This window comes from Rhododendron vialii, chromosome 7a (genome assembly GCF_030253575.1).
Source record: "Rhododendron vialii isolate Sample 1 chromosome 7a, ASM3025357v1".
NCBI classification, from domain to species: domain Eukaryota; kingdom Viridiplantae; phylum Streptophyta; class Magnoliopsida; order Ericales; family Ericaceae; genus Rhododendron; species Rhododendron vialii.
The window spans coordinates 22,254,686-22,270,469 of NC_080563.1; the positions used below are offsets into that span (position 1 = coordinate 22,254,686).

General features: G+C 39.9%; 2 protein-coding genes across 2 annotated transcripts; one reads left to right on the forward strand and one right to left on the reverse strand.

The window, feature by feature from the left end:
- The first annotated feature begins 4,205 nt into the window (after positions 1 to 4,205).
- Positions 4,206 to 5,518, forward strand: LOC131333576 (uncharacterized). Its single transcript, XM_058368162.1, has 2 exons — positions 4,206 to 4,835; positions 5,108 to 5,518. The coding sequence occupies exons 1-2, from the start codon at positions 4,214 to 4,216 to the stop codon at positions 5,401 to 5,403; spliced, it is 918 nt and encodes a 305-aa protein (XP_058224145.1). The 5' UTR covers positions 4,206 to 4,213; the 3' UTR covers positions 5,404 to 5,518.
- Positions 5,519 to 7,160: 1,642 nt separating this feature from the next.
- Positions 7,161 to 7,630, reverse strand: LOC131334150 (uncharacterized). Its single transcript, XM_058369035.1, has 2 exons — positions 7,500 to 7,630; positions 7,161 to 7,413 (listed from the first exon to the last, which is right to left on the reverse strand). The coding sequence occupies exons 1-2, from the start codon at positions 7,625 to 7,627 to the stop codon at positions 7,212 to 7,214; spliced, it is 330 nt and encodes a 109-aa protein (XP_058225018.1). The 5' UTR covers positions 7,628 to 7,630; the 3' UTR covers positions 7,161 to 7,211.
- Between the last annotated feature and the right edge of the window lie 8,154 nt (positions 7,631 to 15,784).

Sequence of the window (15,784 nt, forward strand, 5' to 3'; positions counted from 1 at the left end):
TTATCAAATACAAGTATGAATACACTTGTATGGATTTTTAAGTATGTGACACTTAAACACTTGTATGATTTAAGTACGTGAAACTTAAAAGTTATCACAAACACAAGTATTTTTTACGTGATACTTAGCAATTCATAAGTACGTGAAACTTAACTGCCGTTCACAAGTACGAGAAACTTAGAGAGTTTTTGTAGACAACAGTTGCTAAAAACCCATACACAAGCAAAGCATATGACCAAAAGTACAAAATACTTAGATTACTCTATTTTTGCATCCGAACAGATGCACAAACGAAGAGAGCCGAGCAGATTATATAGTTGTGCCACGAAGGGCCAAATACCTGTATTATCATACTAAGAGAAAGTACTAGTGCCACGCAGGGCCAAATACTTATGGTCACACAGGACCAACCAAACTTTTCTAAGAGCAAAACAGTTCAGGTCATACATACTTACCTATCAGTCCACATTCTAGACCTCTTGAGGAGTTTCTTGCGCAACGTCAGTACTGGTTCCGTTCATGGTACCATCTCTATTTGGATCCTCCTCTAGGATGATAGGTTGATTGGCAGTATCGTGGACAGGTGAGCGTTCGGCAACGGTACCACGGGTGTCAGAAGGTGTCTCCTCATCTGCCTCAGCAAAATCTTCAATCTGCTGATCTAAATCGTCTTCTACATCATCTGCAGTGGCTGCAACCTGCCTGCTCGGCAGATCGTTTTCCACCCATAGTATAGAGTCTTCAGCAACACCAACCTTGGTAAGGCAAGCTTCCCAGCTGGCACCCCAGATCTGGTCTTGAATAACCGGCATCTGTTCCACATAACTGGCAGTGGCAGCATCAAACCCTTTTTGATAACCCTCCTCATGAGCAATTGTTTTGGTTTTCTCTATTTCTACCAAGGCCTGGTGGAGGCTGTCTTCAGCTGTCCCAAGTTTGCCTTTCGCCTCTTGAAAATCGGTCTTGGCTTTGTCTCTCTCTCTCTCTAGTCTAGCAATGGTGCCGAGCAACCTGGTGTTGTTGTTCAAAAGCGTGATCCGTTCGGCATTAGCGTCCTGGAACTTCTGGCCCAGTGTAATCATCTTTTGAATAAACTGCAAAGGAAATCAACAAAGATGATATTGTGGTTATAAGAAATCAAAAAGAACATACAGCATGCTTAAAAGTAACGAGAACACTATACCTTTATCCTACTAACGAGACCAGTGGAGATAAGCCGATCAGGTGCGGCCTCAGACTTTTTCTGCATATCGACAGGAAGTAGCAGACCTTGAGCGAGTGCAAGTGCTGTTTCAGAAGAACTGGTGCTATCTCCAATGTGGACTGGCCGATCACCCCTAATGAGTTGGGGGGCCCAGCTTTCAGGAAGCACCTGAATGCTCGGTGAAGTGGGTTGTTGAAGTGAGGCTGCGGCTTGAGCAGAGGCATCTCCAACTTTTTCACTCCTGGGACGTTTGTCCTGATGAGCATCAGCAGCCTCAAGGGAACTGTCATGTTCCCGAGGAGAAGAAGATGATATGGTTGATCCCCCCTAGTACGACGAGATCGTGGGGGGGGGGGGGGGGGTGCAAGTAGAGGCCGCCCTACGGGAGGCGCCACGTCCCCGAGTGGAGACGGTAAGAAGGGTGCTGAGGTTTAACGGTTGATGAGTCATAATATCCAAGTTGGGAGGAGATGGAGTATAACCTGATGACGAAGATTGGCTAGTAACACGACTAGAGGAAGGACGTTCGGGCTGTTGTTGAGGGGCAGTTTGACTTTGAACAGATCTACGGAGTCTCAAGCGTGGTAGTGGGACTCCTTCTGACATAGGAATCTCTCCAAGCTGTCCGGCAAGAGTAACACCAGCTTGCAGTCTTGAATTGTGTGGTTGGGGAATAATGGAGGTAGAAGCAGTACTGGTGCTGGGATGGGCAAGTCTTCTGTCTATAACGCCTCTGTAAGAGGGGTCGTATCCCAAAAGCACATCAGCGTTCCGGCCCCGACCTGCTATTCGGGTACCAGGCTCGCCTGTATACTTTAAGATCTTGTTAATGTCCTCTGTTCGGATGTTGCTCGGTACATGTCTAGGACGCTTGTTAACATTTTCAGCTGCAAGGTCCAAATTGCAAAACCAAAGTTAGACACATAGAAAAGCTACGAGAAGGCAGTAAACGAAGAATTGCAAAAGATAAAAGCAAGAGCATACGTGGATAGCCCCATATGTGGGGGCAATGGAGCCCCAGCACTTGGCCATCTTCCCCTAAAGGCTCGAATGCTCCGGTTACATAGAGGAAGTCGATCTCGTGGTCACGAGCAGAATCTGGCAGATTAAGTACGAAACGTTTGTCTGCCCTCCTAACCTTGAAGTAGTAAGTATTGTACTCGGGGTTTAGTACTATACTATACCACCATTGGATATCCCAGATTCCTAATTGGGTCCCTAGAATCCCATTTAGGGCTATAGTCCGCATTATCAGCCTAAAAACATTGGTTGAGACTTGCATGGGAGTAAGACGATACCAGTTTGGAATCTAGCGGAGTAATGGATGTAGGGGGAAACGGACCCTGCCCTTAACAATAGCTACAATTGGGATACACATCCTGTCCCAAAAGCCAGCATCTCTATCCGCTCCTAATGGAGCAAGTTCAAGTCCTACATTTTCAGGAATGTTATATTTTTCTCTAATTGCCGCCATGGCAGCAGGGGTATCGTAGAGCTTCCTAAACTTACTGGGTCTAGGAGGGTTATCATTATCATCCGCCATAGAGATAATCAAAAAAAAACTATGAAGTCAGAAAGGGGTATGAACTAGCCCTAGAAACAACGGTTCTAAGATCTCAGAATCGACTAAAAATGGATTAAGAACGAGGATCTTACAAAGATACTGTGATGATTTCCTGGAACGCAATCGAGTTTGCAGATGACGGCGATGGCGGATGGCGAGATATTTTCGCCTGGTTTTAGAGAGAGAAGGAGAGAGTTTAAGTTTTGGTGAAAAGATCCAAAAGTATTCTCTTTAGGGGTTTAAGTGCCACAGAAAATTGGGCTAGAGTCCACAGTCTAGACTTATTGGGCCTTCTAGTCCGGGTAATTCTTTTAACAGGCTGCGGATCCATTATAGTCACTTGTATGCAGCCTTAGGTCCATTAACGAACCAAACTACCCTTAGTATATAAAGGCCAGATTTAAACTCTGAGAAGAGATAAGAGTTCTCGCTGTCGTCACTGTCGTGAATTTGGGGACGACCAAATTCACGATCAATGCTTCCTCTGTCTCGCTCTCATGGTTTCAATTGTTGAGCTCGCTCTCTCTCTCTCTCTCTCTCTCTCTCTCTCTCTCTCTCTCTCTCTCTCTCTCCCTCTCGTTTGGTTTGGTTTGGAGATTTAGGTTTGAATTGCTGTCGAAGGTTTCTCACTGTGATCTGACGAAGATTTCCCACTGTGATTGGAAGGTTTGAATTGTAGCCGAAGGTTTCTCACTGTGATCTGACGAAGGTCTCTCTCTCTCTCTCTCTCTCTCTCTCTCTCTCTCTCTCTCTCTCTCTCGTTTATTTGATAATCCAATTTACAAGTCAGCTTTTGAGTGTGTGTGCATTTGTGCGGTTTGTGGACTGAATGGATAGAACAGATCTGTGTCGACAATGATATTTTGTTTTTCAGAGTTTTGGAGCAGATTAATAGGACAGATAATGATATTTGTTATGCATTTTTTGCTTGCAGAGGGTGTTAAATTTCCAGTATGGAATCTTCTATTGTTCTTCTGTGCAAATATGGTTCAAAAACTCTTGTCGTATCGTTAGAAGAGATTTCTGCTTTGACGATGTTGTCTGTAGTCTGGTTAAGAAGTGGCCAAATTTGGAAACCTCTAGTTTTCAACTTTTGTATGCTGTAGGTGGACATGACAATTGCGTTCTAGATAATTATGCTGATTTTGTAAATATGTTCGCATTGGCTGGTGCGTATGGGGTTAGTTGCATTGATGTAGTTGTTGAAGTGCTTTCTTCTTGTGCTGATCATAATAATCGGAGTATTGTTGTTGAAAGTGTTGAATGTCGAAGAAGTTTTGAAGTTGGTCAAAGTAGTACTATGCATGAAGTAGAAGAAGATCCACTTGAGAGGTTTTGTCAGCACCACGAGACTGTCAGTCTTTCTGCTGGTTGGGCTAAGTTGATTACTCATGTTGTCCAAGAGTTTAGAGGCGGAGTAAAAGAATTTATGGGATTGTCTGGCAATGTATGCTATTGAAGTCGGATTTGTATATAAGTTTTTGAAGAATGACAAGACTAGAGTAACGGCGGAATGTTCAAAAAAACATACAGAATCTGGTTGTCAATGGTTTATTCATGCAACCATTGAGAGATCTAACAGTTTCTTTTGTATTAGGGAGTTTGAGAAGAATCACAGTTGTGTTGGTGTTTTTGCTAGTTCGAAGAATCCTCGGATGAGTTCAAAGTTGGTTGCTAAACAGATTAGGGAGGAAGTTCGAACTAAGACAAACTATGCACCAATAGAAGCAGTGAAATTTTTTGAGAAGTATTATGGGAGTAAAATCAGTTATCACCATGCTTGGTTTGGGGTTGAGAAGGCAGGTGATGAGCTGTATGGAGATTATGCATTGTCTTTTGACCTACTAAGGTGGTATGCTAAGGTAGCGAAGGAGAAAAACTCAGGAAGTGTTATTGATGTTGAGTATTGTGACAAAACTAATTGTTTGAGAAGGATTTTTGTAGCATTTGATGCGTGTATCAAAGGCTTCAATTACTGCCGTCCTTTGTTGGCCCTTGATGGGACTTTTTTGAAGGGGAGGTACATTGGAACCCTTTTCGGAGCTATAGGAAAAGATGGCGATCAAGGTTAGTTATTTTTATTCGTCTTCTTGTCTGTTCAATATTAGTTTTCTGTTTATGTTATGTTATTTGGAAGATTGGGAGACAAGTTTAATATAGATAACAACATCTATTGTTTTCTGTTGATATACAGTCATAGCAGATTAATAAATAAATACAGATAACGTTATATTTTCCCTTAGATTCTAAGATACAAAGGACTAATTTGCATTGATTATGTTATACCATGAATATATTAATGTAGATTAATGTTGCTTGTTTCTTTTTTTTTGGATTAGGACTGTTTCCAGTGGCTTTTGGCATTGCTGATTCTGAAACTGACGAGAATTGGCTTTGGTTTTTGAGAAAGTTGTCAACAATTCTGTCATCTCGTCCAATAACATTCATAACAGATCGTCATTCTGGGCTTTTGAAAGGTATTCCAGAGGTTTTTCCCAATGGATATCATGCGTATTGTTTGCAGCATCTGAAGTGTAATTTAAGGGACAAGTTTAAGGGCAGATTGTCTAATGGTTTTAGGGACAGAGTAGTCGAGTTGTTTTCTTATTGTGCATATGCACCATCGATTTTCTGATTATGAGGAAGCTTTTAAAGAACTGTGCAATGTTGGTGGTCCAAAAGCTAAGGATTTTGTTGAATCGTTGCCACTTGACAAGTGGGCAAATGCATATTTTGAAGGTAGAAGATATGGGGACATGTGTTCAAATCCAGTTTAGTCTTTCAACAAATGGATTTTGGAAGCCCATCATTTGCCAATTTTGAATGCAATTGACACGATAAGGGTTAAACTGATGGAGCAAATGTGTGATAGGAGGCAACAGTCATGGAAGTGGAATGGCATCGTGTGTCCTGAAATGGATAAGAAGTTGGTCACAAGTTTCAACAAAGGTCAGTCGTGGACTGTGGCAAAGGCAAGTGAAGATGTTTTTAAAGTGTTCTCGCTTCCGACAGTTGTAGTTGATGTTCAGAGACGAACGTGCACATGTTGTCGATGGCAGTTGAACGGTTTTCCTTGTGTGCATGCAGTGACGGCTATTCAAAAGGTTGGCCTCCAAGTTTCAAACTACATAGATCCTTTTTACACCGTTGAAGCTTTTCGATTGTCGTATGAGAGTATGATAAATCCTATTCCCACTCTCGGAGCTCCAGAAGTGACAAAAGAGAACCGTGTAGTTCTTCCTCCTAAGACAAGAAGGCCGCAGGGTAGACCTAAGGTTCAAAGAATTCGATCAAAGGGGGAGAAGGTGAGACAAATAAGGTGTGGGAGGTGTGGAAAGTTGGGAAACCACAGTAGGAAGAGATGTAAAGAGCCAATTGAGTGAACTTGTTCTTAGGATATTGCTGAGTATTATTTGATTCGTTCGATTTGAACTTGTTCTTAGGATATTGATTGTTAGCATGATAGATAAGATTTTGTTGGTGTAATAAAGCGTACTAATTTTCACAGTTTTTCAGTCCTGTATGTTTTGTTGCCAAAATACAGAGAACAGAATATGACAGATTTCATCATCTGTTTGCACATTCACATCAATGTTATGAACACAAATGTACCAATATTAATGTCATTTTTGGAAAGCATGGCAACTCAAGAAGCCAAGCCCAGAAAATGTGCAGCAAACAAGAAAAAAAAATTGACATGGTTTCCTTGCTTTATGGCCTAGCCGAACAGAATATGACAGATTTCATCATCTGTTTGCACATTCACATCAGTGTTATGAACACAAATGTACATATTTCAGTTTCCAAATCAGCAGTAGCTTAGGTATCCAGCAAATGTACCAATATTAATGTCATTTTTGGAAAGCATGGCAACTCAAGAAGCCAAGCCCAGAAAATGTGCAGCAAACAAGGGAAAAAATTGACAGGGTTTCGTTGCTTTATGGCCTAGCCTGACGCCTTGCGTCTCAAACTAATAAAAACAGCAACAAACAACAGTGTATATCAGCCTACTCCGGGAATTTCTCATCCTAAATTACCATTCACAATAGAAATTCACAAATAAACCCACACCGGGCCTTTTTGTCATCACAGTTAACAATCATAGCCAACAACCACAATCAACAATCATAGCCAAAATGAAAGTTTTATGTAACTATCAAAATCCAGATTGTCACCAGTTACAAACTGTCAAACGAATCACTTACAAACTGTCAAACCAACAAGCTATACACTGTTCTGCCATCTACAAAGTGTTAAACCAACCACTAACACATTTGTCAAACGAATCACTTACAAACTGTCAAACCAACAACCTACACACTGTTCTGCCATCTACAAAGTGTTCTGCCATCTACAAAGTGTTAAAGTAACCACTAACACATTTTGTGTTCCTAAACAAAAGAGGAGAATTTGCTCCTAAACCAGTGCTGAATCCAGATTTCTCTACTGATCAGAAGTAAAATCGTGAGCTAGTTTTTTGTCTTGCCACGTTTCTTTCGTCCATGATCTTGGCTCATCATGTAAAATCTTGTGGACCAAATGCACTCTAAAAGCTGAAACATCTTCTTTTTCAATCTTTTGTGGTATTTCTTCAAGCTCTGCAATCTTTTTGATGACATAACAAACAACAGGTCCACAATCAACCCTGCATATATTCAAGAGATAGAGTTTTAGTAAATTGCAATAGATGTCGTCATATGCTTAACTATGGAAAGTTTGATTGAAGCTTACGAAGCAATATTCTGTTGTGGTGCTTCTTGCACTGTTCTTAGTTGAGCACCATCTTTAAAGATTGACTCTATGGGAGTTAGCAAGTTGAATTGTGGCTGACTACTCCTTCTTTCTTCCAATTGCTTCATGAATTTCTCAATAGCATCTTTCTATTTTTTCAAAGTAAATTTTTTATGTTAGTTGCAGTCATTGATTATAAGCGATTAAATAAGCAAATAAGAGAGAGGTGAAGGTTTTTTTACCACTATTGCAGCATCTTTAAGGTAAGGGTCGCCTGATCAGCTATAATGCCGTTCTCTACGAGCATGCTGCAAATCTCAACTTCCTTATGCTCAACCTCTTTCACAAAAAAATCCCTCTCAACATGAGCAGTCTCCACTTCAAAATTGAGTTCAGCAACTGTTTCCTCATATGTCTCGTCTTGAAGCTCCGAAATTCTTTTCTGAAGCTGGGCAATTGTAGCATCTTTTTGCTCATTCTCCTCGGTCAACCTTTTGATTTGCTCATTCTCCTCGGTCAACCTTTTGATTTTTTCTCGGAGGATTTCATTTTCTTTTCGAAGCTCTGTATTTGCATCATCATGGTCTGGGTCATCACCATCTTCTGGCTTCACATGATCATCTTCCGGCACCTCAACAAATCCGAGCATCTCTTTCTCCAATTCCGTTGCCTCCAACTTTGCGTCGTTCATGATTAACGGATCAAGAACATCCAACGGGTTATTTGCCAAACCAACACTAAGGTCGGTAAGCCTCCACTTGACGAACCTCGGGAAGTTTGTTGGATCTCCTTGGCTTACCAATTTCACGTGCTCACAGAACCAATACTGTATTTCATGAAAAATACAAATTGGTTTAAATACACAAAGGCAGAAGACCAATGATATCCACATCTTCTAGTATACATGTAGGCAGATTATGAAAGATAACCACATCTTCCAGTATATATATAGGCAGTTTATCACTGACAAAAAGTTGATATCATAAGAGGGTAGAATTTTACCAGGAGCCCTGATATGCAGCCCCCGGTTGATGCCGGTGTTTCCATATTGTCGTTCAGTTGCCTTATGAGATCATCCGTAAAGAATGTTGCCCAGTCATAGGAGCTGATCTTATCCAAGTCTTCAATGAACTCGATTAAATTCCAGCTCACCCTGAAGCTGTGCTTGGGAGAAACACTGTCGAGATAAGATACAGTGTTAGCACACGTGCTACGTCGTTTGCACTTTCTTCATCCTTTTTCTTCACAGCTTTTTGGAAGTATTCTTTCAGACTTGAATTCGTCATTATCTTACCTCCTCGAACACAGATTTCATTAGCAAACCTTGTTTCTGGCATCCTCGGTTTTGTTGTTGGTTTAATTCGGTTGGGCCCATACGGGATGCCGAATACAAGTGCAAACTCTTATGCTGTTATCTTGACTGATTTAGTTCCTAGGTTGAACCTCCCTCCCGATCCCTCATATCATCTTATCAGCGAAAGAGCATGCAGGTCGCTTTTCCTCAGGTACGCCTCAGTCAAGCTCTCATCAACCAGAGCAAATATAAGATTAGCAAATGGCGTTTTTCTTATCTTCTCTTTCTGGAGCGTTGTGAACTTTATGTCCTTCAAGAGTTTCACAAAACTTTGAAAACTCGACCTATGTGAAATTTGAACAAAATAACAGGAAGATGTTGGTATAGGACAGATGTCGTTATTTTATATGAATGTTGCCAACAAAACAGACAAATGTCGAAATTTTTAGATTACCTGTACTGAATTTGTTTAGGCTTAGGTTTAACCTCTTCCTTGACCTCTTTCTTGACCTTTTTCTTCCCCTTTTTCTTTTACGTCTTCACTGCTGTCCTTTTTGCCACTTGCCTCTGTTGCTTCTGTTTCTTACCGCGCGTCTTTGGACTACACCTGCATAAGTTTCAAATTTTAATTCAGTATATGAATGGATACATATATGCAAATTATCACAAAGTAATTTGCAAATTTTATTCAGTATTTGAATGGATTCAGTAACCATATGTTGTAGTATTCTAGTCATAAACCATACCTAGATTTGTGATGGGCAGCCTTTTTCTTTGGCTTGTGAAGATCTTCTTCTTCTTCTTCTTCTTCGTCTTCTTCTTCTTCTTCTTTGTAATCTTCTTCTTCTTCATCATCATCATCAGTATCTTCTTCTTCTTCTTCTTCTTCTTCTTCCTCTTTTTGTTCTTCTTCTTCTTCCTCTTCTTCTTCTTCTTCTTCTTCTTCTTGTATCTTCTTCTTCTTGTTGTCGTTCTTCTTCACATTGTCCTTCTCTTTCTTGTCATTCTTCTTCCGTTTAATAGGGCTAAGTCGTTTCATCTTTGGACTAGACCTGCATGAGTTTCAAAGTTTTTGGTCAGTATATGAATGAATACATATATGCAGATTATCACAAAGTAACCATATGTTGTAGTATGACAGATTTTATCATCTGTACTATTCTAGTCATAAACCATACCTAGATTTTTGATTGGCTTTCTTTTTCGTTGGCTTGTGAACTTGTTCTTCTTCTTCTTCTTCCTTTTCCTCATCCTCATCCTCTACTTCTTCTTCTTGTATATTCTTCTTTTTGTCCTTCTCTTTATTGTCGTTTTTCTTCTGTTTAACAGGGCTAAGTCCCTTTTTCTTATCATTCTTCTTCTCTTTCTTGTCCATTTTATGAGAATCTCTCTCTTGTTGTGTGACAGATCTTGTCATTCGCTTTGTTGGACTCTGTTTAACTTCATCTTCTTCATCTTCTACTGTTCTTGTTCTCTTTCGAGAGGCAGGTTGTTTAACTTCATCTTTTTCTGCTTCATCTTCTTCATCTTCCATTGTTCTTGTTCTCTTTCGAGAGGCAGGCTGTTTAACTTCATCTTTTTCTGCTATCTTTTTTGGACTTTGTACTGCTGTTTTTTTCCGTGGTGTCTTCTTCATTCTCATCCTATCTGGAGGCAAAATAACTTGCAATGGTTTCATAGTATCTACTACAAGTACCAATTCTTTATTAGAGTTCTTTGTTTTCACCATTTCTTGTAACAAAACAGCAGAAAATTTGAACAAAATCACCGGATGATGTTGTTATATGTAAGAATCTTCAAATATGGTATAGCACAGAGATGAACAAATAATGACATCTGTCAACTTGTGTTCTATGGATGTTCCTCAATAAAACAGACAAGAAAGACATCAGTCAACTTGTGTTTTATGGATGTTCCTCAATAAAACAGACAAATGTCGTTATCATTCTAGATTCAGTGCTATGAGTACCAATACACTAAGAATGGACAACAAATGCAGAGTATGCAACAGATAACAACATTTGTCAAGTGATTTGTAAGAACAAACAAAATGCAGAGTACTGATCTTGCAAAATTACAAAGAAGCTCTAACCAATGGCTACAAACCCTAAATAAACCATAACCGGTAGTAAAGAAACCCTAACCAATGGACTACAAACGCAGAGTATGCAATAGATGACAACATTTGTCATGTGATTTGTAAGAACAAAAAAAATGCAAAGTACTGATCTTGCAAAATTACAAAGAAGCTCTAACCAATGGACTACAAACCCTAAATAAACCATAATCAGTAGCAAAGAAACCTTAACCAATGGACTACAAACGCAGAGTATGCAACAGATAACAACATTTGTCAAGTAATTTGTAAGAACAAATAAAATGCAGAGTACTGATCTTGCAAAATTACAAAGAAGCTCTAACCAATGGACTACAAACCGTAAATAAAACATAATCAGTAGCAAAGAAACCCTAAATAAACCATAACAACATGTGGAACAAAACCTAAATTGTTTGGAAGAAAGCAGTTCGTAGTCCCTAAATGTGTAGAAACAGAGAAACAAAACGTAAATGTGCAGAACAAAGAACCATTACAAAACGTAAATTTGCAGAACGAACTAGTCAAAGGAAGTTGCTGATAACGACGTCGAAGGGGACGACGACGACGATGACGACGACAACGGCAACGACGACTGTGGCAGGCGACGAAGGATGGCGACGATGACAACGGCAACGACGATGATCGTGAACCGTTCTCTCTCTCTCTCTCTCTCTCTCTCTCTCTCTCTCTCTCTTTTCTTCTGGAAACGTTTTTGATCGAATAGAGTGGGGAAAAGTGTGCCCGCTTTTGTTTCAAAACAAGGTTATATTTGGAAACCGGGTCCAATTGTCCTGGTGGCAGTACCAAAATTATTCATGTCCTTATTACAGTATTAGTCCCTTACTATGGACCTCTGGCCGAAGCTCTCTAAGTGCCAGGGACGGAGACGAAACGTCTCGTCTCACACCGTTATTTTAAAAGTAACGGGAGAAAGGGATTGAACTAACGACATATTAAACGTCGTTTAGACAAAGCGTCAGTTCACATTTAATGTAAAGCGTACGAGATACGCCACGTGGAGTCATTGCCTCAAGATGGTACGAAGACAAAGGCGCCAAAGCATCAAATAAATATTAAAACAATGACTGCACGGGATCAGAAGAGTCTAGTCTAAATAAATTTTTTGTTTCTAAGCTTCATATATTGCCCCCGAACAGTGGTAAATAAATGAAGCTGGGGAGCAATTGTAGGGAGGTATTCCCGAACAGATAGTTTTAGTTGCCGAACACGTGATATTCGGGAGCACGTGGTAAGTATGATAGGACTTATCGCCGAGCAGTATGGTGAACGGCGATGATATGGGAAGTCATTGATCCATACAGTTTGATCGGCTAATAAAGACAAGAGACATGTGAGGTCGTTAGTCCAAGTAATTGATAAAAGGACCGGTTACATGTGAAGTGACTGGTCCAAGCCGTCTGTTCGGCCTTGAGATGGCCGAACAAAAGAAAGAGCTCCAATCAAGAGTAGGAGCAGAGGGAATACTCTGGAAGATTCCAAAATAGTCATGTCCCGTAAGGGAATAAGATCCCGAGAATATAGGATCTAAGAAAGATACCTAATGAGAATGGGATGTTCGGCCAGTAATGGAAAAGAATCCTAAAAGGACTTTTTTCTAATAAACTGATAAAGGAAACGAGAATCCTTGATATCCTGGGTTTCCTATACGAGATAGGAATCAGATGGCAACAGGGATGCTTGGGCAACAAGCATACGAAAATCTATAATTATGAGGTAAACCTAGAGGCAAAAGGTACGCAATACATTGCATTATTCGATATTTTCCTACTGATAATTAGGGTTTCTTTAGTACGTGATACTAACTTTGCCATCGGAGGGCCTTTGCCACGACAGGCAAAGGTGCTCTCACCCCCTATCTATTTTGCAGATTAGGGAACATCGACAAATTAGGGTTCCGGTGAAAAGGCACAAATAAGCCGTTGCAATCCAAGGTGATCCAAAGCATCAATTGTTTTCATCCCTCTACACTTTCTTTCTTGTGGGGAAGTACAATACAACATATGTTTATAAGGAGTTAAAAGTCGATTATTCCAACGTGTTACACTTCCATTAGCGAAAATAAGTTTGTTAACTTTCATGCATTTCAACCATTCTAACAAAAGATAACCTTATTTACTTCTAGAAAGAATGATCAAAGATACTTCTATTTGAACTAAAGATGTTCTACCTTTCAACATACAAATTTATACCATACATAGAGTGAATGGACTAGGATTCCTACCTTACTTCTTGGCAGTAGTTGTCTACGAAGAATTGATCGTCGATTTTGTGATTCGGTGGTGTAACGGCTCCGGATTGCTTCGAAAGGAAGAGAGATGAACTTTTCTCTTCCTAGAAATAATTTACTAACTAAACTAAGCTACTTTAGTGATCTAGTGGTGGTTTTGAAAGTGGTTTGGTGGTTTCTCTGAAGAACTCTCAAGAAACTCAAGAAAACTAGAACTTTTTGAACTAAGAACACTTAGACTTTCTAGAGAGAAGTTGGAGCAATTAGTGAAGGTGTGAGTTCAAGCTTGGAGTGAGCTTGCTATTTATAGTCAAGGCTCTCCCTCTCCCCCTCAAGGCCGGCCCCCTCTCTCTCCATATCTCATTTTTTTATTCCAAACATCAAGCTTTCTTGGAAGATCAAAGTCTAGTCCTAGGCTTGCATGGCAAGGTTTAGTCCTTTGGATTTGATCTTGGAAGATTTGTGTAAGAAAGGAGAGTTTGTACATAATTTAAAATTGAAAAATGTACAAAATAGGATAGTGGAGGTTAGATTTTGCTTGGAAGAATATACAACCAAGGATTTTAAGTACAATGGAAGATCAAGCTCAAGTCCAATCCAATCTCTTCCTCTTTCTCTTCTCTCTCCCTCCTCTCTCTCTCGGCCAACTCTCTCTCTCTCTCCCTCTCGGCCCTCCTCTTTTTCTCCCTCTTCTCTCTCTCTCATGTACTAGTACACACACACACATATATATATATACACTATTATGTACAAGAAAGACATAAAAATATTATGTACTTTTGGTACTTGTGTCAAAGAGATCTGAAGGCCAAGATTTTCTTATTAAACAATAGAATTAGCACGTGTGTACTTAGCAATATAAATATTCATCCAAGTACATATATTTATATATAACTAAGGTACTATGAATCTAGGTAGATCACACCTCTCATTAATTTAAACCAATTGGGTACAAAACCCCAATATAAAATAATATTAGAGTACTTAGGAAATCTTAGGTCTATTAAGTCCAAAAGTACCTACACAATATAATATAGGTACAATATCACATGGGCAATTAGGAATGATTTGTTTATTAAGCCCTAGTACTAAGTTGAAAGACTAACCCTATTACCCAATGGATAATAAATCCCCTAGTATTTATTGTCCAATGGACAAAAGTAATAAGAAAATTTTTATAGTTAAATAATAAAAAATGTCCTTTTAAACAATTACAAAATTCTATTCTTTTATAGATATTAGTACTTAATCAAATCTTTCAATGAATACTTTTAATATAAAGAATAGGGTTTCTATTACTCAATAGATAAAAGTTTCCTTAACTTTTATCGTCCAATGGATAAAGAAGAAAACCAAAATAAATAAACAATTTCAAGTCTAGGGTTGAAAAGGTTTTCAAGGTTCAAAGATGGCAAAAAGGTCCATCTATGGTAACTAGGTGACTTCCTAGCTCGGTTCCTCCAACTAATTGGTTAGAAACTAACTAGACTTGCCAAGTAGGGCTTAAAGTCAAGAAACGAACTTTGAAGGGCGAAAGTGTAATTATGACAAACTACAAGGAAATAAAAGATAATTAAAGCAATCCAGGCAATTTTAAATAATAACTCGAATATAAAACAATTTTTTTTATTTATCAAAATTCAGAGTTATTACAACCTATCCCCGTTAAACAATTTTGTCCTTGAAATTAGGCGCACGCTCGGATTCGAATAGGTGAGGGTAATTCATCTTCATGGTTTCTTCTCTTTCCCAGGTGGTCTCTTCAGCTCCTCGATATTTCCGCAAGACTCGCACCAATTTGATAGTCTTGTTTCGGATCGCCTTCTAACTTCGGTCCTGAATCTCGATCGGTTCTTCTTCATACGTCGCGTCTCCCTCGATGGTGATGTCTTCCCAATCGAGAACATGGGTGGGCAGGGTGAGGTACTTGCGAAGCATTGAAACGTGAAACACGTTATGCATTCTTTCCAGCTGTGGCGGCAGAGCTAAACGATACGCAACCTTCCCGATCTTCTCCACAATGTCGAAGGGTCCGATGTAGCGCGGGGATAGTTTTCCCTTCTTCCCAAATCTGATGACTCCCTTCTTCGGTCTGATCTTTAGGAACACATGATCTCCTACTGCAAAGGATAAAGGTCGGCTCCTTTTATCCGCATAACTCTTCTGTCGGCTCTAAGCGGTTTGAATCCTTTGTCGGATGGTCTTGACATTCTCTGTGGTATCCCGCACTATGTCAGGTCCAATTAATCCCGTGTCTCCAGCATCTGTCCAGCAGACTGGGGATCGACAAGGTCGGCCGTAGAGAGCTTCGTATGGCGCCATTCCAATACTTGCTTGGTAGCTGTTGTTGTAGGCAAACTCCACCAATGGTAGGTGTTGCTCCCAGTTTTCGGAGAAATCCAGGGCACAGGCTCTCAGCATGTCCTCTAGTGTCTGAATAGTTCTCTCCGTTTGTCCATCTGTCTGTGGGTGGAAGGCTGTACTAAGCCTTACGTCTGTTCCCAAAGCTTTCTGCAATCCCTTCCAAAAATGTGATACAAAACGTGGATCCCTGTCAGATACTATCGAGATAGGTACTCCATGAAGGCGTACAATCTCTCGAATGTACAACAAGCTTAGTTGCTCCACGTTCTTTGTCATCTTCA